Raw genomic sequence first — 23,654 nt, 5'->3', positions numbered from 1 at the left:
TCTTGATCTTCACGCCACCCGCAAATTAATATAATTAATACATAAAACGTCCTGCATATAATACATACAAACATATAAGAACTATTATTCTAAATCGGGATCAAGATCCATCACCAAAATACAACTGAACATGAAGAAAGGTAAACACTTAAGAACTCATTACAACTTAATATTTTTAGCATAATTGCTTTTCAGCATGCCAATTCCTGGTCATGTACATAAACTTTCGATTTTTGTCTGTACTTCTTAGAACATTTAGAACATGCCAATTCCTGCCCATATACATGAGATTTTTATTTGTATTAGTACTTCTCAAACAGCAGGAGCTTGAACTAATTTTCCAGTGTGGAGGTGATGTGTTATGGTATCCTGCATAAAAATCAAATATACAGAGAAGATTAAAATATTTTTATCATGTGTATAAACTGAAGATCATCACAAAACTAAAGATCCGTTCATGCTTGGATTATTTAATCAGTTCATAGTTTCAGTATTGTACCACTAATCTTATTTTATAGAGTAATCTAAATTTAATAACTTGAGTTTTGGCGATAACCCACTAAATCAACCTTTCTTTTATTTTAGCCTTTTAGGTTGCAACTCTCTAGATCAAGAATAAACAAGAATCAAAGAATCAAAACTGCATGCAAGGTTCCCACGCAATCCTATGCTTCTAACTAAAGAGGTTCTCTAATATTTTATTACTATATGCGGTGAAATATTAAATATTCTTGATCTCCACTATAAGTAAGAAGATATACTAAGATAATTCAAGTAAATTTTATTACATCTATAATGTTACAGTTATTTAGGGGGTTAAATCTCAATATGGTCACTGAACTGAAGGGCACATATCAGAAAATACACTCAAACTACCGGCGTCTCACTTGCACCACTGTAGTTGCAAGTAATGATAGGCCCGTTAGTCTTCGTTGTTGACTTGACGGGAGAATTGACGTGGCATGCATCTGTTTGACAGCGTGTATGTAACGGTTCTTTTTTTTGACGTGGCTGACTACAACGGCTACTTCTTTTACAGCTGAGTCAATATATATATAACAATTAGGGTTCTTGATTGTTGAATGAACCCAAATACAAATTCTCTTCATTTCACTTCAATTCGGATTATATAGCTATTGCTGATATGTCAACCAATAGAAGCCCCATGGGTAGAAGCACCGGAAGTTCCTCCTCTCTGCAGTCGGTAAAGAAGGAAGAATATAAATTGTGTTTTTGTGGGAGACAAGCTAGAATTTGTGTTTCTTGGACTTTAAAAAATCCTGGAAGGCGATTCTATACTTGTCACATAGCTAAGGTAATAATTTGTTTGCATTGAACACTTGATAATTTTTTTTTTAAATTGTGGTGGTTTGTAATTATAGGAAGGGCTAGGATGTCATTATTTTCAATGGTTTGAAGAGGATTTCTGTCCAAGAGCTTTGGAAGTGATTACTCACTTAAATCACAGGAGGATTTATTTGGAGGAGAAGTTGAAGCTTGTTGAAGATGATTTATCCGTGAGTGTTGAAAAAAAGAAGCTTTTGAAGGAAGAAAGAAAGGTGCTGATTGATGATAGAATTATGTTGGAGGCTGAGAAGCAAAAAATGAAAAGACAATTGAAGATTTGTATATTGGTAGCTGTGTTGGTGGTTGCATTTGTGATGAACATGTAGTAGTTGGTTTATGGCAGTAAATGTGTATGTGTAATGGTGGTTAGGAGTAATTGTTTTGATCAGAATGTGTTGTATGTTTGGCATATATGCAATGAATGAAAAGGTCATAAAGACCAAATTTTGCTACTTGTACTACTTTGCAATTTGTCATGACAATTATAATAAATTTTGACATATAACAGTTGAGAGTAACATGACAAAAATCTAAATAAATAGCATAAATTAGCCAATAAGTCTTGAATACCAAATCCAAAGAAGTCTTACAATTACATCAAAAGCACATCCAAGGTCTTAAACCAACACAAATAATAAAATTACATCAAAAGCAAATCCAATGTCTTAAAGTCATAATGTTTAGGCCTAAAATGCAAACTTGATTCACTCAGCTAGGTTAATTGGATCTTCTGGAGTGTTCTTGAACCCACTCAGCCTCTTTAACTCAGTGCTTAGTCTAAATGCATAAGTCCTTTTCTCTGGTGAACTACTGCTCTGTTTAGCTCTTGTAGGTGGTATGTTTGCAGGTGGTGTACATCTTGGTGGTCTGAAAGGGACCAATCCTGATGTAGGCATGAACACAGCCTTTGTCCCTACAGGACCTCTAAGCTTCTCACTGAACTGAGCATAGTCCTTGCCACTAACCTCCCATTCATCTGCACCCTTACCTTTCACCAAAGGCATCTTCTTTCTTGGAACTTTCTTAAAGAAAGCAAGGGACTCATCATCAGCCAGCTGAACTCCTTCTGTTCCACCTTCAGCCACTGCCTTGGCCTTCTTCTGTTTCATCCTAAATGTTGAAATTGTTTACTCAATTAAATCATCAATGCCTTGACACTTCTCTGCATCCTCCCTTTCCTGGTGATCAGCTTCATCATTTGTATAATCCTGCTCAAACAATCTCCATACATCTTCTTCACCTATCTCACTTTCATCACTGTCATCTTTTTCTTCCTCCTGCATAGGCAACTTTCCTTTACCTTTATATGGTGGCTCATTTACCTTTTTAGCACCAGTCTGTGAGCTTTGAGTTTGTGGCTCATTAATTTTAATTCCTTTTTGAGGCCTTCTCACAGCTAGCTTTTACCTTTTCTTCTCCTTGGCTGACTTGTTCACAGGTTCTGTGGTGTTGTCTTTTCTTTTCTTACTTGCCTCTTCATCAGGTGCAGCTTCATTCTCACCAGACTTCTTAGTTGGGCATTTAGAGACTCTATGGCCTGGAAGTCTGCAATTACTACAATGCATTACTCTCTTATTGGTGAACCTCTGTAGTAAAACTCCAGGGGATGGTGTTGCTTGACTTCTGCTACCTCCCTCCCACTCCTCTCTCCCCCTCATTTTCTTGGGCCTTCCTCTTAGTTTTTTAGGAATATCTGGTGGCAACATTGTTTCAGTTGAGTGGAAATCCCAATATTCTTCCCCCTTCATTGCTTCCAGTGAAAATTTGTAGGTAGCAAGGTATTTATCCCTTTTATAGTACTCAGACACATAGTCAAGTGGTTCTTGCCTCCTTGAGTGGATAGCAGTAATGGCATGATGGCATGGTATGCCTGTGAGATCATACATTCTGCAGTCACAACTTCCATTCTCCAAATCAACTGTTACAGATCTTGTTCCACTCTTCACCTGAAACTTCTTGGCCCCATCCCAAGCAGCAGACCATTTTCTTGATTCTGTGACTAGAAAATCCAATTTCTTCTTATTTCTGGGACATATGTGGAGATTAGTGTTCAGCATCTCATCCCTTCTTGTAGTCATTCTTGTCATCAGCTTATAGTGAATCTCTTGTAGCATTGTAAGCAGGGGCATAAACCTAGTCCACAAAATAGATTGTGATCAAAATAGTTACATGTACAGGGGACACAAAACATTAAAAAAAGTTAAGTGTAAGTACCTTTCATTGATGATCCAGTTGTTGAAACTTTCAGACATGTTATTGTCTGTATTGTCAACCAAGGAATGGGTTGCAAAATGAGATCTGCACCATTGCTTGGGGTCAAACTTTGACAGGTGTGCATGGGCAGCCTTAGAATGTTTCTCAAGTTCTCTCATAGCTCTTGCATAAGCCACCTTGTGTGTTGATAATGCAATTGTCCAAAAGCACCTCTTCAAAATCCCAATATTAAACCTGAAATAAGTGGAAGCATTAGAAACATTACACTTGAAATTAAAACAGTGAAGTAAAGAAATTGAAGAGTAAGGTAAGTAACATTACTTCTTGAAGTTGGCACAAAGATGCCTTGTGCAGAGTCTGTGTTCAACAGATGGTAGGAGCTCATTCACAGCATTTTCTAATCCCTTCTGCTGATCACTTATTATTGTCAATCCAAAGCCATCTTCTAAATCCAAATCATCCCTCATCAAGGAAATAAACCATCTCCAAGAATCTGTGTTCTCAGATTCAACAACAGCATAACAAATTGGAAACATTTGGTTGTTTCCATCCCTTCCAACAGCTGATAATAACTGACCACCACAAACTGTTTTAAGAAAACATCCATCTAATCCTATTACTTTTCTACAACCAGCCTTCCAGCCACTTTTCAGAGCAAAGTAGCATAGATATATCCTCTTGAACTTGACAGGATCCTCTTCATTCAATCTGGTTGTTGAAATTTTTACAGTGTTGCGAGCATTACTAAGAAGCACCTCATGACCAAAATCTCTGACCCTTGAATAATGTTGTTTAAGACTGTCTGCAATTCCTTCAAGTGCCATTTTTCTCAACCTAAGAATCTTTATCTTAGGAACTTGAATTTCCAATTCATTTTTTATAGTCTCAGCCATCTCCTTACAACTCCACTGAGGGTTCTTTCTACTCCTATCTCCAAATAAATCACACAAGTATCTAGTTGTTGCCATTTTGTTACTGTATGGTTTAGTGCACAAGTGTGAGTCAACAAGTGTTTTGATTGTGCATGTCTCACTGTCTTTGTCCCTACTACACCACATGTAGAAGGGACACTCTCCCTCACAACATACTTGGCATCTTCTACCATCATTAGTAACAAACTGAACCCCTCTTCTCTCAAGGACACCATATCTCCTCACAGACTCCCTAAATTCAGCCATGCTCACAAATTTCTTCCCAACTTCCCATTTTGGAACCTCATCCCTACCTCCAATTTTCTTAAATGCTCTTCTTTTCTTGGGGTTAGGTAGACCTACATACCCAATTTTAGAATTCTCATCCTCACTTGAGGATGACAGAGACCTCAAGTTTTGAGACTCAAAGCTAGAGTCTTCACTTGGAGATTTCTGAGGTATATTCATAGCATTATATAGGCTGTCTTTAAACTTCTTAGCATTGGCCCTTATAGCATGCAACTCATCATCACTTCCACATTCATTATCAGGAACTTCACTCTCTTCATTTGATTCCTCACTTTCACTCACATTTTCATACTCAGGATCATCAGGATCATCCTTGTCATCACTCAAACCATCCTCCTCCTTTTCATTATTATCACCAACTGTTTCTACTTCTACAATTTTCTCCACAACACTAGCAATCTTATTACTCTGTTTTGGGGTGTGTGGAACATCGACTAACTCATCAAGGTCAAAATGATCAACATAAAGGTCTATCCTACCATAGGGCTTAGATAATGCTACCAAATCTCTGACATATACATCATCATAAATTAATCTAGTCCCATCTTTAAAGCTGTGACCATCACACTTAAAATATACCAAAGCATTCACATCATATTCATATTTTACAGCAAAATCTTCAAGATCCCGAAACGATAACAAATCACTATCAAAATCTTTAATAACTTCAGTTCTACCCCCAACATAAGTGACAGTAGGAGGAGGTGTGAAATCACCGTGATGGTGAAGATATAGAGTGGTAGACATGCTGTGAAAACACAAAATAACACATAAATATACACCTACATACATATAAAATCAAATGCACACATACACATACATACATCTCAACACATACATGAGTTCATATATTGAACAACACGGACATACCTTTTACTGCAGAGATTGAAGATGTAGGTTGGTAATCCAACTCCTAAACGCCCTCAATCGACCAATTTTATGAATGATCTAACCCTCAATTGACCGATTTTATGATTAGGGTTTTTTTCCCCAATTCTCCACTCGCACCTAATTGCTCTCTGTTTATTTTATGACAGTTTATATTTCTTTTTGCCTATTATAATTCCTCCTGCTTAGTTGGCGTACACGTAAACCGCCACCTGTTGCCATGTCACTCCACGTGTAACTTCCGTTACGACTGTAACGTCTCCCGTCAAGTCAACAGCGAAGACTAACGGGCCTATCATTACTTGCAACTACAGTGGTGCAAGTGAGACGCCGGTAGCTTGAGTGTGTTTTCTGATATGTGCCCTTCAGTTAAGTGACCATATTGAGATTTAACCCGTTATTTAGGTCACGAACAATTTTATAATATTTACCTTTACAATTTTCTCTTATAGATATGACTTTACAACCGGAAGACAAGAGGTCAGCTGACAAAATGAGATATCATCGAATAAGAGATTCTGAAACGAAAGAGCAGCGGGATGAACATAATGATAAACGTCGGAAACAATATGCGGCATTGGTATTATCGACTAAGTTTAGTTTATTTTTCTTTATTTTGTAGAATTTTTCAATCAGATGACGATCTCTCAAGTTCTATGCAAATATAGAATGACGCTGCTGGAGAAAAAGGAAAAGAAACTCAAATGGACGGGAATCTTCTACATCTTAGCCAAGGTTGTATAAAAAAACCATAATTATATATACGCATATATATATATATACATATATATACTTTGTACCAGCAAAACCTTGCACTAACATTCCACAACAAGTTGATGTTCTGTAGCTTTCTGTACTGGATTCAATTCTAAAGAAAATACCAAAATTAATTCAAATATAAATATCATATTCACGTCAAATTATTTATCACAAGCCCTATCATGCTTAGATAATCTCGGTCCAAACTACATTTAATTATATATATATATATATCATTTTGTTGTTACTTAAATCATGAATAGACTTATAATATTTAAACTATCCATAATTTTGTAGTTTGTACTATGTTGGGCTAATTTCTTGGCACCTTTATAATTGTCCCTTTTAGGTATGTCTTTACAGAGGGAAGACAAAATGCCCGCTAACAGAAAAAGGTATCAAACCAATGAACAACGGGATGAATGTAATGAAAAACTTCGGAAACAATATATGGCACGGGTATTACCAACAAAATTTCCTTTTCAGTATTTTATAGAATTATTCAATCAGATATTGATCTCTCGAGTTCTATGCAAAAATAGAAAGATGATGCTGGAAAAAAAACAAACTCAGCTGGATTGGAATCTTCTGGATCTTAGCCGAGGTTGTATTAACAAACCTATAACGATACATCTAAATATATACATAGTTTGTACTGTATTTGCCTGATTTTTAAATACCTTTATAATAATTGTTGTCCATCTGCATAAGCTCTTTGGTTGTTTTAGTACTCCTTGGACCAACAAGAGCTTGCACTAATATTGCACAACAAGGTTATGTTTCCTGCATTGGAATTAAAATATATATACATCAATAGTCACAAGTGCATAAAATTAGTACAATTGTAAATATCATATCAAGGTCAAATTATTCATCACTAGCCTTATTAAACTTAGATAATCTTAAGTATATATATATACACACACACGATTACATTTAGTTAATTCATGAATTCACTTATAATCTTTGAACATACTTTGTAATATGTTGGGCTAATTTCTTGAAACCCTTAAAACTTTTCCACGCCTTTACAACAAGAAGACAAAAGGTCTGCCGACAAAAAACGATATTGACAAAAAAGAGATTATGAAACTAACGAGCAACGTGATGAACGTAATGATAAATGTCGGAAACAATATGCGACACGGGTATTACTGATATTTTCTTCTTTATATACATAATTATTCAATCACTTAATGATCTTTTGAGTTCTTTCAAAAACAGAAAAATGTTGTTAGAGAAAAAATAACTCGGCTAGATGGGAATACTAAGGTATTACTGTCAAAGTTTCTTTTGCTTAATTATGTAGAGATATTTTATCAAAAAAAATAATCTTTCATGTTTTCATAAAAATAGAAAAGTATTGCTGGAGATAAAGGAATTCAACTGAATGAGAATTTTCTAGACCTAAGCAAAGGTTAGTATTTCATTTTTATAATTGTTTTACTTTTAATATTAATGTAACATAATTTACTTTAATATACTGCAATAAACGTATGGGTGAGAAGTAAAAGGAAAAAATATTGCTAAATGGTATGTGATGGCTGTGAGTTTTATATTTTCATGTTTAATGTATGATTGTTTATTAATCATTGTTTATGTGTACAATAGACGACTTATTTTAAACATTTTTTTAGATACAAGCTATATTAATGTTCCATGCGAGGATGCTAATATAAATGTTCCAAGAAATAAGAAATCTGACAAGCAGAAAGATACACGTAATAGGTAATAGGCGATGACGTGAAAAGCGCAAGAAGGAGCTATCACAATCACAATCAGGTTTATAAACACAGATTTATTGTTTAATTAATTTTCAAATTTGGGTTTTGGCCCTCTTTTAGTGATGTGATTTACAATTTTATTATTTTTTAGTGAGCAAACACTTAAAACACAGGTGTTGTTGATCCACGTTTTGGGGTCCGCAATTCCGTTGGAGGCACAGGTTTATTAGTTTACATACAGCATTCAGTTTAAAAATTGGGATCTAACATTGATATGAAATTTTATTACGGCGTGTTTTTGCAGATGGAAAACCTATTAGCAAGAGGATGAAAAATAAGATAAATGCCAAAAAAAACAATTCGGTATGCTACTTATATACATATGAGCAGCGTAATATTTAACTTCTACATTTAACCAATTTAATTGTAATATGTAACCATGTTTTTCTATTTTGACAAATATGTGCAGCAATGAATGAGATGATTCTTGATATAGGATGCGCTGATCAAATATGCTACTACTGCAAGGCACATATGTGGCCATTTGAACAATCTGAAGCACGAAAGAATAAAAAAAATCAAGGCTTCTCACTTTGTTGTGGTCAAGGGGAAGTCATTTCGCCTAAACTGAAGGAAACTCCTCCAGAATTGATTATGTTATTCGAAGCTGATGATGATTTATTTATTAAAAATATTTGAATATACAATAATGCTTTCGCATTTACATCAATGGGAGGTAAATTTGACAGAACATATAATGATGGTCGTGGCCCTTACATTCTCCGTTTGCATGGTCTCACACATATCATCAAATAGGTATTGATTCTAGAGGATGGCAAGAAACCAGTTTTTTGCCAGTTGCACATGTTTGATAATGAAAGAGAACTAGAAGAACGTGTAAATTTTCATGCAAAAGGTGACAAACTAGACAAGAAAATCATAATTGCTTTATCAACTATGTTACGTCGATACAACGAATTGGCAAAGGTTTTTCATCACGTCTAAGGATGCAAATTTTATCTCAGCAAAATTACGTTTGGTGGCAAATCGACAAACGGATGGTCGAAATAGTAATAATCCTCCAAATGCACATGAGTTTGCAGCACTAATTGTTGAGGACAATTTGTCTGAGCCTAGAGATATAGTGGTAGAATACAAGGGTGGCACTTTGAAAAGAATATCAGTACTTAATCCATCTTTTATGGCCTTACAATATCCATTAATATTCACATATGGGGAAGATGGATATAGGACCAGGATTCTACATCGTGGTGTATCTACTACTTCAAAAGATAAAAGAAATGTGGTAAGTATGAGGCAATTTTATTCTTTTCGACTTCAACATCGTGATGACGAAGGACGCACTTTGATTAGAAGTGGAAGATTGTTCCTACATTTTGTGGTGGATGCATGGGCATGCATCGAGCATGCTAGATTAGTATGGGTGTTAAAAAACCAATCCATCTTAAGGTCGGATGTTTATCATAATATTGTTGATTCTGTCAACCGTGGCGATGTAGATGCATCAACAGTTGGGAAAAGAGTCATATTACCTTCTTCTTTCACCGGAAGCCCGCGTTATATGCAACAAAATTTCCAAGATTGTATGGCTGTTTGCAGAAAATTTGGGAGCCCTGATTTATTTATTACTTTTACATGTAACCCAAAATGACCAGAAATCAAAGAATATTGTGATAAGATTAAGAACGTTACTCCTAACGATAGACCTGATATTATGGCTCGAGTATTTAAGATCAAACTTGATATTTTAATGGAAGATTTGTGCCACAATCATGTTCTTGGTAAAGTTATTAGAGGTACATATAAATATTTCATTTACTTCTTATTCGTTTCCATTATGTAAACAATTTTCTTGATATCTAAACTAATGTTATTTGTTTGTAGTTACCTATACTATTGAATTTCAGAAGAGGGGATTACCACATGCCCACATAGTTGTATGGCTAGATGAGTCTGATAAATGTAAAAATACCGATGATATTGATCTTTTGATCTCTGCTGAAATCCCAGACAAAGAAGTTGATCCAGTTGGATATGAATCTGTTTTAAAGATTATGGTTCACGGTCTATGTGGTGAGCTAAACTCAAAATGCGCATGCATGAAAGATCACAAATGTACGAAGTTCTTTCCTAAGGATTTCAGCAATGAAACTATAATCGATTCAAAAGGTTATGCTGTTTACAAAAGGCGCAATGATGGTCGGACAATAATGTGCAAAGATGTTGCTGTGGATAACAGGTATTAGTTTTCACATCCTTTTTAGCTTTCCAGTTTGCAATATTGTACTTAAATTGTTCAATTTTTCTAGGTCACAGTATACACAATAAAGTAAATATTTATCAAGTTTGCACAAATTAGAAAAATTCATAGTTTGATTTAATAAAATGAAAATCACAACGTTCCAATTTTGACAAAGCTGCCATATTTACTTGAGATCATAGTTTGTATTACTTTTGCAAGAAAGTAGTATTACTATTAAAGAAGAAAGTTCCAATTTTAAGAAAGTTGTATTACTATTTTTGAATAAAATTTCGTTTAATTAAATCAAATATTGTATATATCACCATCTCAAGTTTATGAAAATTCATATAGTAGTCTAAAGAGTAAATATCAATTATCAATTGTATTGTAGATGTTAAAAATTAATTATTCTTTCTTTGAATAAAATTCATAATCTCGACATATTTTAAATTTTGATAAATATGATCAAATTAGGTAATATTTGTATATGTTGTTAAAATATATAATACAACTGTATCTATGTTATTATTGACTACTGTTAGTATCAAGAATTCTACTTGACACAATAACAAGTCATCCCACTATTTCTAAAGACACTTTTTTTGGATTACACTCTAAAACAGATTATAAGGGTTTTACCAAAATTACCTAAAAACTTATGTAACCAAATTACCGTATTATTAAATTACTCAACTTTATTTTACACATATTTTTCTAACATTATGTTATATTATATTATAAGATCTTACTATAATATGTACAAATTTTAGTTCACTTTTTATTCTATTATTTTACTGTACACTCTGACATCACAATTAAATTGTTTAAATTTTTTAATATTTACATTGTAAAAGGGATCTAACTGTTAAGATTTCATAATGCATTTTAACATCATAACTAAATTGTTTGAGTGCATTTTAATGTCAATGTTTATATTGCAGATTTATTGTTCCATACAATAGAGGACTAATCGTCAAATATCAAGCTCATATTAATGTGGAATGGTGTAATCAAGGAGGTATGATAAAGTATATGTTCAAGTATGTGACAAAGGGACCAGATCGAGCTACAATGGCTATTGAAAAAAGCGAAAATAATGAACCTGATTATGATGACAATAACGAGGATGACGGAAAAAGAAATAAAAGTGAGGTTGATGATTATATAGCGTGTCGATACGTCTCTTCAATTGAAGCATGTTGGAGGATATTTGAATTTCCCATTCACTACCGAAAACCAGTAGTCATGAAATTAACTTTTCACATGGAGAATCAACAACATGTTTGTTTCAATGAAAACGAATCATTGCCCACAATCTTAGGAAGACTCCACCCAGATTCAACGATGTTCATACAGTGTTTGAAGCGAATAAAAGACACATGTGGGAGAACATTGCCATATATACAATTTCCTGAAAAGTTTAGGTGGGATAATAAGAGTAAACTATGGGTTCAACGAAAAAATAAGATCCGTGTTGTAGGTAGGCTTATATACATTCACCCGATAGCAGGAGAACTATTTTTTCTAAGAATGTTGTTGAATGTTGTACATGGAGCAACATCTTTTAGAGATATACGCACAATAAATACGTATAAAGAAGCCTGCCTAAAATATGGACTTCTCGAAAGTGGTGATGATTGGCAGTTGGAAATTACAGATGCTTCTGTACACCAAACCGGGTCACAACTTCGCCTACTATTTGTTACTTTGCTATTGTTTTCTGACATATCAGATGTTTATGCATTATGGAATAACAATTGGAGGCTTATGTCCGATGATATTGAATATAAAGGGAGGAAAAATTCTGGACTGCGTAATTTCACTATTAGCGATCAGCATCTTCAATCTCTTGCTCTCTTTGATGTTGATTCACAATTACGTAAGCGGGGGAAATCATTAATAGATTTCCCAACTCTTCCCCCTCTAGATTCCGATTTACTACAACAAAGTCAGAACACGTTATTATATGAAGAATAAATGTATGACAGACATGCCCTAGCAGACGAAGCCAGAAGATGTTTAACTACATTAAATGAAAAACAAATGAATATAACGAAGTTGTTGCCGCGAATGTTAAAAAACGGAAAGGAGGATTATTTTTTGTTTATGGTTATGGAGGTACAAGAAAAACCTTTTTGTGGAAGACAATAATCAGTTTTCTCAGATCAGAAGGAAAAATAGTACTTGCCGTTGCTTCATCCGGAATTGCATCACTACTTATAGAAGGTGGACGAACAGCACATTCTAGATTCAAGGTACCAATCAGTATTGATGAAAATAGTACATGTAACATAAAACAAAAATCATTTTTAGCAGAATTAATTGTTCAAGCTGACTTGCTCATCTGGGACGAAGCGCCATTGAATCATAAACATGTTTTCGAAGCAGTTGATCGTTCTTTTCGTGACATCATGCGGCACAAAGATACAAACAACTTGAACAAACCATTTGGAGGGAAAACTGTACTTTTAGGAGGTGATTTTAGACAAATTTTACCAGTTTTGCCTGGGAAGGGTCGTGCAAATATTGTTATGGCATCAATAAATAACTCATACTTATGGGATGATTGTGTTGTTTTTAAACTGGATCAAAATATGAGAATCGAGGCAGGGGCACAACCAGTTACAATTTCAGGTGAGACAATCTCATACACTGATTAGGTTATTAACGTTGGTGATGGAAAAGTCTAAACATTTTCATCTACTGATGATGGTGAGTCGTGTTGGATTCAGATTCCGTCTGAAATATTTCTGGATCCAAAAGATGATGGGAAGAAAGTTGTAATTGACGCTATTTATTCCGAGTTATGTGAAAAAGGAAAAGAACCAAGTTATTTCAGGGACCGTGCTATTCTAACTCCATTAAATGAAAATGTTGATGCGATAAATAAAGATGTGCTAGATCTTTGGCCAGGTTTATGTGCATTTCAATTGTAATTCTCCATCCCTTTCATATAGTTACTAATCAATTTTTTACTCTTAATTTTATAGGACAATCTAAAGTATACTTCAGCTCGGATTCCATATGCAAGGGCTCGGTAAACTACGAATCACAAGAAACTATGTATCCAATGGAAATTCTAAATTCAATGAAATTTGCAGGCGTACCAAACCACGAATTCGAACTCAAGATTGGTGCTCCAATTATATTACTAAGAAATATAGCCCCCAACAAAGGACTGTGTAATGGAACCAGGCTCATTATAACTCAGCTATGTTCAAGAATTATAGAGGGGATGATAATATCAGGAAATCACATTGGAGAAAAGGCTTTTATTCCAAGAATTTGCATGAGGCCTACGAATTTAGCATTGCCTTTTATGTTTAAGAGGGTACAATTTCCTATCACACTGTGTTACGCTATGACAGTCAACAAAAGTTAAGGCCAGACCGTGAAATCAATTGGATTATATTTGCCCAGGCCAGTATTCAGTCACGGACAACTGTATGTAGCTATATCAAGAGTAACGTCGCCCTCAGGTTTACATATAGTTTGTGAAAATAATAGTCATCCAATATATGGCATGACCAAAAACGTCGTGTACCATGAAGTGTTTAATAGTTTGTAGTTTTGACCACATCCTTTACTTCTAATAAACTTAAATAACTGGCATACAAGGTACTCTTATATAATTTATTTATGAATTTTTTTCACTTTGCTTTTTTTATTATCAAGCTTAAATTATTAGAATTAACTAAAATATGTTATAACCACATTAAAACTAGAACACATGCATATATATATATAGGCATAATTCTTTATCCCATGCAAAAAAATCATCAATATTTTCTAAATTGTGTACCTGAGTCCTAACTGTGCAAGTGTTTCCTCCATCAGTTATGACATGAGCAATAAACCCACAATCTTTCCTCCACTTTCATCATGTTTCATCATATGGTTATGTTCCTGCCACAAGTTAGTACAGGTCTGTTAGTAAAGATTTTACTATTTGAAAGTATTAGTTTAAGTAAATTTAGAAAGTAACTTTAAATTAAGAACTCAATTTATTACTTACATTTGTATCATCAAATTTTACAATGCAAATTAGACATATTTAATAAATGACTACAAACATTAGTACTTGCTTCCTATCTATGAGAAAAACAGTTTTTCATGAATAAACAACAACTCCACCATCCTATAATTTTAAATGTTATGAATTTTCAACTAGTAATTACATCCTACAATTTCAATCATAAAAAAATATGACATAAATTAATTTAAACATAAAAGTATAAAAATTAAGAATAATACGTATTTAAGCACTTTTTACTTTAAAAAGTACTTCTTTTTATAAAATAAACAATAAAATTAATTAATATAAGCTCATAATTTTTAAACCAACATGCATCTTTCTTACGGAAGAATATACTCCATTGGAAAATTTTAAACAAATTCCTTTCTTTTCACATTTGACTTTTTAAGATATTACAAGTTAATAAATACTAAGAGGTTAATAAAGATAACATGATTTAATTAAAGCTCCGAAAAGAATATAGATAAAAAATATGAAAAAAATAATTTGTTATATCATGTAAAAATTAAAAAATTAATTTAAACATAAAAGTATAAAAAATAAGAATAATACGTATTTAAGCACTTTTTACTTTAAAAAGTACTTTTTATAAAATAAACAATAAAATTAATTAATCTAAGCTCAAATTTTTTAAACCAACATGCATCTTTCTTGGCAAGAATATACTCCATTGGAAAAATTTAAACACATTCCTTTCTTTTCACATTTGACTTTTTAAGATATTACAAGTTAATAAATACTAAGAAGTTAATAAAGATAACATGATTTAAGTAAAGCTTCGAAAAGAATAAAGAGAAAATATATAAAAAAAACAATTTGTTATATCATGTAAAAATTATAAAATTAATTCATTATTTGGCATAAAATTCTAATATTAGATATACTCTTAAATTTCCTTTAAAAATATTATTATATGTGAATTAAGTTTTACAACAGTCCAAACATATGAAGTCCACCAAATTTTTGGAGATTATATTATTCAAACAAGAGAAAAAATATTAAATTTTAACAATAAAAAACACATATATAAATAAAGAATTCACTAAACTTTTCCCCAAACTTTCATGTACATAGACATCCTTTATAAAACTAACTCAACCCCTAATCAAATTCTTATATATACATATAAATTTATATTGTTTGACCAAATTATTTGAGTTCTTTCTTTTCACGAGTGGTTATGTTCATCATGCAAAAACCTTTGTTTAACAATTTGCCTCTCACCATTATTATAATCATCATGCAAAAAGTTGCTTCTGACAATTTTTTAGATTTTTTAATTTCATCTCATGGTCGACTACCCAAAAAAATCAACAATCCACTTATTACTGAACAATTACCCGGTGGAAGAGCTCTACTCTTGGGGTCATGAAGTACGGGTCATGAAGTACACAAGCCGCGTGAAATCATGTTTTCAGTTTTATGAGAATATCAAGATATTTAGAGAACAAAGATGCAATATTTTACTTGACTTTCACAAGTATAATCTTAAGAAGATATGAAGAATACAAGGATTTTGATGCAGCTTACCAAGAATTGGATTTCATGATGAATAACACTTAAACTCTACGTTGTTAAAGAGTGTGCTTGATGTATATTATTTTCCAGAGAAGAGACATATTGCAATTGCCACTATAATCAAAATTGCAACAAGTTCCACAAGGATTCAAATTCCTAGAATGATCAGAATATTCAAAATAATCACAGCATCAATTTATCCGAATCAATTATTCGACCAAATATTAGCTCCTCCAATATGCAACAAATGCAGAACTGTAAAACACTACCACCCTGATGGAATGCCAATTTATCCCCACGAGATGGACAACTTTTCATGCAATTATTGCAAGGTTGCTATAATATTTGCATGTTTAGCTTAGTATATTATGCTTTTGTCCTTTTCAATTACTACACTAATGTTCACTTAATAAATTAAATGATTGATTTATATAACATATTGTTGACCCACATTGTAATTTTAAATAAATTGTATCCTCCCTATCTATTATTGTTTTATTGTTTGGGTCATGGAACTAAATTATTTAAACACACGATCTACTACTTGGTCGAGTTTATATTTTCTAAAAACTATTTAATTTGGGCAATTAATGAACATATTTGTTTTAAAACATAATTAAAATAGGATTCCGAACTTATAAAATAATTTAAATATTTGACTTATAAGAATCAAAATATTTTCTCTATACTATATCAAACTCTATGAGGTAACACTTTAATGTACATATATACAATAAATTTTATTGAAAAGGATAAATAGTTTAAATTCGAATATATATACCTATATAAATGGTTAGTAGGTATTAGGAAAAATTAAAAAAACATAATACTTATGTTTGTGAAGTCACATATAATATTTTATTTTAAAAAATTTCAAAAATTACAAAATAACTTTACTATCCTTGAAAAAAAAATAAAAAATTAGACTCCCAGCAAAATTCATGCCAATATACAATTTACGTACCTGAAAAAAGAAATTTTAAAAAAATTTAAAATAAAAACTTTGTGAATAAACAAAAAATAAATACACATAGTTATTTTTCTATTTTTCACTTAAGTTTTTTTTAAAAATATTAAATAAGATATAAATTCAATTTACTAAAAACTTTGTGAATAAACAAAAAATAAATACACATAGTTATTTTTCTATTTTTCACTTAAGTTTTTTTAAAAAATATTAAATAAGATATAAATTCAATTTACTATATTATCAATTATAGGAAAAATATGAACTAAAAATATATTTACTAAATATGCAATTACTCATTATTCACTTTTAGTTTTTCTTTTTTTGTTTTGACAAAGTTTATTTTTTTCTTTTTATCAGCTATAAGTCATACTCAATCTAAGTTCTTTAAATACAGGGATTCTATGTAATCTAAATTTTTTATGTAAAGGAATACTATATAACAACTTATTACGAAGTCAAATCCAAGTAAATGACCTAAAGAACACCAAACTACATAAAGAACCCGATTTCACAAATAACTCTAAGCCTAAAAGGTTTACAAGTCATAAGAATCTTTATATCTGTATATTGCCACACTCGCACTCTTAAAAGAAGAGAGCTTGCTAGATTTGATAAATAAAATCAACAGGTATGTAAATCTCCTATTCCATGCCTTCTTATGCAATATTATATCTTTATAACACATGTGATTTTATATTCAGATTATCTACATGATCTAAGGTTGCAGGTTTTTTCCTTATCTTTAATACGCTTGCATATATGCTTACTTCTTACGTAAAGAGTAAAGACGTACTTCTGTGTTAATACTAAGATGTACCTATTTTATTATTTTGTCAGCTATTCACAATGGTAAGAACTTATCTGAAAGAATTAACATGTGACAAGAAGGATAGCATAATCAAAGTTCGAGTAATAAGAGAATGGGAACCTAAAAGTCCCCACACTAAACATGTTCTCAACAAGAGCTATATTATTATGGATGAACAAGTCTCATCTCTTTTGAACAACTAATAGCAATATTAATTAGTTTCTTTATAAAAATATTTGTAAGAAATATATAATTTAATATTATATATTTGCACAGAGCACACTCTTTCATGTTCAGTTGGCTCTTCATCAAATTGATGAATACATAGGAAAAATACAACTCAGAAAAATTTATAAGATATCTGATTTTATTACCGTGGCTGCCGGTATCTCTTATAGACCGGTTAGAGGAGATAAAATAATTAAGTTCACCAGAGACACGGTGATCCAAGGGCTGGGCAATGAAATAGCAATTCCAAAGCATGGGTTTGAGCTGACCACGTTTAGCGAAGCCATATCTAAAGTTGGAGAAACTGAAACACTGATGGGTAATTAATAAGGATTACGTTGACAAGTTTGTATTTTACATATTAAAATATAGTTTTTCATAATTTCTTCTTTCATATAATCATATATATTGAATATTTCAGTAAATTTGATTTACAGATGTAGTTGGAAAGCTAAAAGCATTTAGTCCCATACAATCTTTATCCAATGACAAAGAGAAACTTGAAATCATCCTTCAAGATGACAAGTAAGTCAGACAGTTAATTTGAATATTTATCTCAAAATATTATATATATAATTATTTAATATGGTTGATTTCTTTTTCTAAATGATGACTAATGATTTACTACGGGAACCAAAGCAGTTACGTTCAAAGGTAAAATTCTTAACAATCATCCAACTAATTAACTTACTAAATAACATCTTAGGATGCAAATTTTATTCGAATCTGATTATCATTTATTATCCTCTATATTGGTAATTAAAATACTAACCACTAATATGTTAATTGTTTCAACTTCGCGTATAGAAAATCCTACTTTATCAGCAACCACCGCAACACAGTACTTTATAAATTTAGATTACCCTGCGGTGAATAAATTGCGTAACAGTGGAGTACACGACCCTATAGTACCAACTATTATTCCATATATTCAAAACTCCCGGCATTCTATTCTATGCTTGACAACATCAACCACCTAACTATCCAAAATCTTTACAATGTTGAGCTACCCGATGGTAAACAGGTAAAAAAAACTCTTTTACTTCCATTTATATATCTAACATATGTCTAATATAGATTTTTGTTTAATCCAAATAAAAGGAACTGTTATGCTCAACGTATGCAATGGTGATTGGCATATTACCAAACTATGGATGGTTTTATACTGGATGCAGTAAATGCAACACAAGAATGACAGACCCTATTCAATGCAACAAATGTAAAAAGAATACATGTGCAGAGAAGAAGTACAAAGTGATAATGAAGGTTGAGGACGAAACTTCAAATTCAAACTTTTTACTTTGGGATAATCGTGTTATGGATTTAGTAAAGGTTCCAGTTCAACATGTGCTTGATAATGATAAGGTACATCTAATATGTGTACATATAATACTACAATATTATTTCAGGCCATTTAATTGAATTATGTCTAACCTAATATTTCAATACAGGAGGCAGACCCATCAACTATACCATCAATACTCAATAACATTGTCGGAAACAGATACAAATTCTACTTGAAGATTACCGAAAAAAACATAAGAGAAAAAAATGAAGAATTTACGGTTTTCAAAATACAAGAAATAAACAGCGAGGAAACTGGAGGTGTTCAACCTAAAGAAAGTTCACAAACATTGAAAAATACCAACAAAATAGACGACGGTTCAAGTACAGCTACACATGTTGATCCAAAAAATAAGAAAAAAAGATTTTATGACAAGAGTATTCCCAAAGATGTCTCAAACAAAAAGGATAAAAAAGGATGTACCAGTTGAGTTTTTTTTTCACACAATAAGAAGTATAAGCCTAATTCGTATATGGTTGATATTAGTATACAAACCTAACAAGAGGGAAATACTTCCTTATTCATTTTTTATCTACACAAATATTATATTCTGATGTTTCGATTGGTTTTATTTTATTTATAGTGTTACGTCTCTCTCGGATGCGGACTTTGAAGGTGAAATTCAGAATTTCAATAATGCTAATTTATGCGATGATACTGCAAACAACTTAAGCACAAATAAACGAAAGCGACCAGAGAAACAGGAAAAGAGGACAAAGGAAATAAAAGATCTCTCCAAAGTTGCAGTTAACAACAAATCAAATAATGCAGACGCGTGTAACAAGGTTCTCAACAAGGAGCACACTACTACTAACAAGAAGAAGATTCAAATTAAAATTACAAAAAAAGCAGACAATAAACCAAGGTTGTTAGGGAATGTCACAAAAGAGGATGCAGCATGTACAAGGTGAGTTTTTTTCTTTTCACAATCACAAGTTCAAGCATAATTCGTATATAGTTGATATTAGCATACAAACCTAACAACAGAAAAATACTTTCCTATTCATTTGTTATCTACACAAATACTGGATTCTTATGTTTCGATTGGTCATATTTAATTTATAGTGTTATGTCTCTCTCGGATGCGGACTTTAAAGGTGGACTTCAGAATTTCAAGAATGCTAACTTATGTGATAAAACTGTAAACAAGTTAAGTACAAATAAAAGAAAGCTACCAGAGAAAAAGGAGAAGATGACAAATAAAATAAAAGATCACTCCAAAGTTCCAGTTAACAACAAAGCAAAGAATGCAGACGCGTGTAACAGAGTCCTCAACAAGGAGAACGCTACCTCTAACGAGAAGAAGATTCAAATTACCACCACAAAAAAAGAAGACAAAAAACCAAGGTTGTTAGGGAATGCCACAAAAAAGAATTCACCACAAGAAAGTGACAACAAAGCACAAAGTTCAGCTACAACTGATGGCACAACGGAGAACAAGAAGATAATCTATAAAAGAAAGACCCCTACAAAGATATCAACAGGGAATAAAAAGACAGATAAGAGTACTTGACTGTTTGATCTTTCAAATTTAAATACTACTCCACTTCATATTTGCTTTTATCATTGATACAAAGACACCTTTATCATGTTAAATATTTATTGTTATTTATTTTTTGTCAACATTTAATAATTGATATAAAAGCTTAGATAAGAATCTCTAGAAATATATCTTAACAACACTAACAGTTAATAGAACTGAATGTTAATGTATACTTATGATGTCCCAGTTAAATGTACTTCGTATTTGCTCTTATCATTGATAAAAAAAATACCTTTATCATTTTATATATTAATTGTTATTTATTTTTTTGTTAACATTTTATAATTGATAAAACAACTTAGATAAGAATCTCTAGAATTACATAACAAAACTAATTGTTAATAAAACTGAGTGTTAATGTGTACTTATCATGTATCAGTTAAATGTAAATACATACATACCTATCTCATAAGAGCAAGGAAAATGACAGAACATCCAGATCCACCAATCAACCAGATATTAAAAGGAAACTGTATAGAATTTCTATGAAACTCTAGAAAATAGTAAAGCAGCTACACATCCTCTTACAAATTTCCTCTTAAAACCTAAAAAAATAAAACATTATCCTAACCATAAGAGACATTTTTATCAATGCTACAATTGTTAAGCAATATATTTTTGACGGGCTACTAACCTGTAGCTATCACCTTCAATTCTTTCAATTGTATCCTGAGATTAAGTGAACAAACATAAGTGCCTTAGCTACCCCGCCTAAAAAAAATTGTAGTAAGAAATGTGCAAAATATAGGTGATAAAAAAAATCTTAGATTTCTACGGATATATAAATGAATTACCTTACCTCCTTCAAACAATTGCGGTAGTTTGTTGACGTAAAACAGACTTACATCCGATATATTAAGTCCAGTTTGGGAACTTCTATGAATTTCTAATGCACTAAATTGTTAAGAAAGAAACTATAACCTAATTCATGAAAATAATCAATAAAATACTATCTATATAATAAAAATATTAATTTTAAATGAATAATTAATGTAGTGGAGGATATCTTTTACTGAACCAATCTCCAACTAGGAGGTCTCTAACTTGCTCCTTATATTTCTCTATCATCTATCATCTGAACAGAAATATCATATTGACATATTAACTTCCTGGAACCACACAAGTATAATCCTGCCAAACCTGTAAATTAACAAAACAGAGGGTCAATAGAACATACAGATACAGCTGGGCACAGATAATATGAAACACATTTAGACATTAGTTTATCATTCCATAATTTGTAAAAGAAGAATTCTGATTAAGAATTTTCAGTAATCACATACCAAAGAAGTATTAGCCATTGAAACCTCTTGAGGAGATATGGCACCAGAGTTCCCGATTGGTTAATATAACAGGGGTTGTCCTGACGACGAGGTGTTAAGTTAGCAAAGGTGATTATAAATCCATTTACAATATCAACAAGATCCCAACAACTTGCTTACAAAAGTCTCAGTGCTCACCATTTAGTATACTCTGCCAGTCTTCAACATGAAACCTCAAAGAGAAACCCATTTAGTTAAGTGTATCTTATGATAACACAAGGCTTTAAGTGAGAAAATCATCAATATATCTCACCATTGTGTAGGTTTTCTACAAACCAGTTTGGCCGGAGGCAAATGTACAAACACTAACAATTTTAAGTATGTGACCTTAACTTGAACATTATTTTGATAAAAAATTGTAATGAGGAGCCCTGGATAATGTTTGTACCTAACCAAAAGAGCAAAATTTTATATTACTTATAACATCATCTTCTGAAAAGAAAAATACAATAAATGGGTAGTTCATAGTATATAGATTAAGACTAAAGACTATACTACATAAACCTAAATCCAACAGTTTTGATATATCACATCATTTAGCTGGTCTTAAAAGACATATAATATAAATTTACCAACTATCTGCCTTTTTATTAGAGATACAATAGACACGCCACAAAAATAAAAAAAGAAAAAGAAAAAAGAAATGTTAAAAACAATCACAACTCAAACCTATCAAAGGAAATATAACTTAAGTTAACTAATTTGCTACAAAACTTAATATAGCAATGAACAAGATTTATGAAATCGTAAAATAATAGTAAATCTGACAACAAGCCCCAAACAAAATTTGAAGAGTTTAAATTAAAATCTAAACTCTATAATGTATCCCTGATTTACACAAGTTAATCAGAGCTTCCTTACTCCACCAAGATTCGTATTCTTAAATTAGGTTAATCCCACATGTCCTCTCTGTCTGTTGTTTGTAGATCATCCTCCTGGACACTTAACAATAACATAAAAATGAAGATAGATGTAATGAAGATAATATTTGACACCTGTCCCAAGAGTTAGATAGGTGTCCCTTCGATATCCGGAAAGAAAATGTACACGTGTTGCTCGACCTTTTTTTTTGCTAAACATTGCTTTACTTTTTTATTGATGGTACAGTTAAAATTATTGTTTTTAATGTTTTTTTAAAATAAAAATTTAAGATATATATTTTTATTCAACAAAAATTTGAATTTTAAGCTTTTTAACTATGTCATCAAATTACTTAGAAATGTGTGAATAAAAGTTAAACGATAATTAAAAAATGGGGTATTTATTACTTTAAAATTCCGGTAATCGGATATTTACATATTATAATTTTATGATCATTTTTTAATTGTAAATAAATTTGATTATGTACTGAGAGAGTAGTATGAGATATTTTAATAAATATGGCATTGCTTCAAAGAAAATAATACAATAAGCAGAGCAAGCAATGTTCCTTTATTCTCTGCTTAAATATTTATAAGTATTAAATAATA

The 23,654-nt window shown here is 31.8% G+C and overlaps 1 protein-coding gene across 28 annotated transcripts; it reads right to left on the bottom strand.

Annotated features, from left to right (window-relative positions):
- Positions 1 to 73: 73 nt before the first annotated feature.
- LOC141687415 (uncharacterized) lies at positions 74 to 23,209 on the bottom strand. 28 transcript variants are annotated; one of them, XM_074492686.1, is made up of 12 exons: positions 23,000 to 23,206; positions 22,519 to 22,573; positions 22,324 to 22,406; positions 22,147 to 22,226; positions 21,658 to 22,003; positions 21,498 to 21,574; positions 21,265 to 21,408; positions 14,218 to 14,321; positions 7,109 to 7,211; positions 3,883 to 5,529; positions 3,562 to 3,795; positions 1,621 to 3,480 (listed from the first exon to the last, which is right to left on the bottom strand). In XM_074492686.1, exons 10-12 carry the CDS (start codon positions 5,526 to 5,528, stop codon positions 2,751 to 2,753), a joined length of 2,610 nt encoding a protein of 869 aa, XP_074348787.1. In that variant the 5' UTR covers position 5,529; positions 7,109 to 7,211; positions 14,218 to 14,321; positions 21,265 to 21,408; positions 21,498 to 21,574; positions 21,658 to 22,003; positions 22,147 to 22,226; positions 22,324 to 22,406; positions 22,519 to 22,573; positions 23,000 to 23,206; the 3' UTR covers positions 1,621 to 2,750. The 28 variants fall into 28 exon arrangements, 23 of the variants coding, with proteins under 23 accessions (XP_074348787.1, XP_074348785.1, XP_074348774.1 ...); XM_074492684.1 differs by having other exon boundaries at positions 23,047 to 23,201; XM_074492673.1 differs by adding an exon at positions 18,122 to 18,287 and having other exon boundaries at positions 22,324 to 23,207.
- Between the last annotated feature and the right edge of the window lie 445 nt (positions 23,210 to 23,654).

The sequence above is a fragment of the Apium graveolens genome, chromosome 9, assembly GCF_009905375.1.
Source record: "Apium graveolens cultivar Ventura chromosome 9, ASM990537v1, whole genome shotgun sequence".
Taxonomy (NCBI): Eukaryota; Viridiplantae; Streptophyta; class Magnoliopsida; order Apiales; family Apiaceae; genus Apium; species Apium graveolens.
The sequence above is the reverse complement of the archived record's forward strand: the minus strand, read 5'-3'. Positions and strand labels throughout refer to the sequence as shown.

Excerpts from the sequence above, each read along its gene's own strand:
- LOC141687415 (XM_074492689.1), bottom strand. The coding sequence starts at position 5,528 with ATGTCTACCACTCTATATCTTCACCATCACGGTGATTTCACACCTCCT. Across the intron at positions 3,796-3,882 it reads CTTTGTGCCAACTTCAAGAA|GTTTAATATTGGGATTTTGA; the intron begins GTAATGTTACTT and ends CACTTATTTCAG. Across the intron at positions 3,481-3,561 it reads AACTGGATCATCAATGAAAG|GTTTATGCCCCTGCTTACAA; the intron begins GTACTTACACTT and ends TTTGTGGACTAG.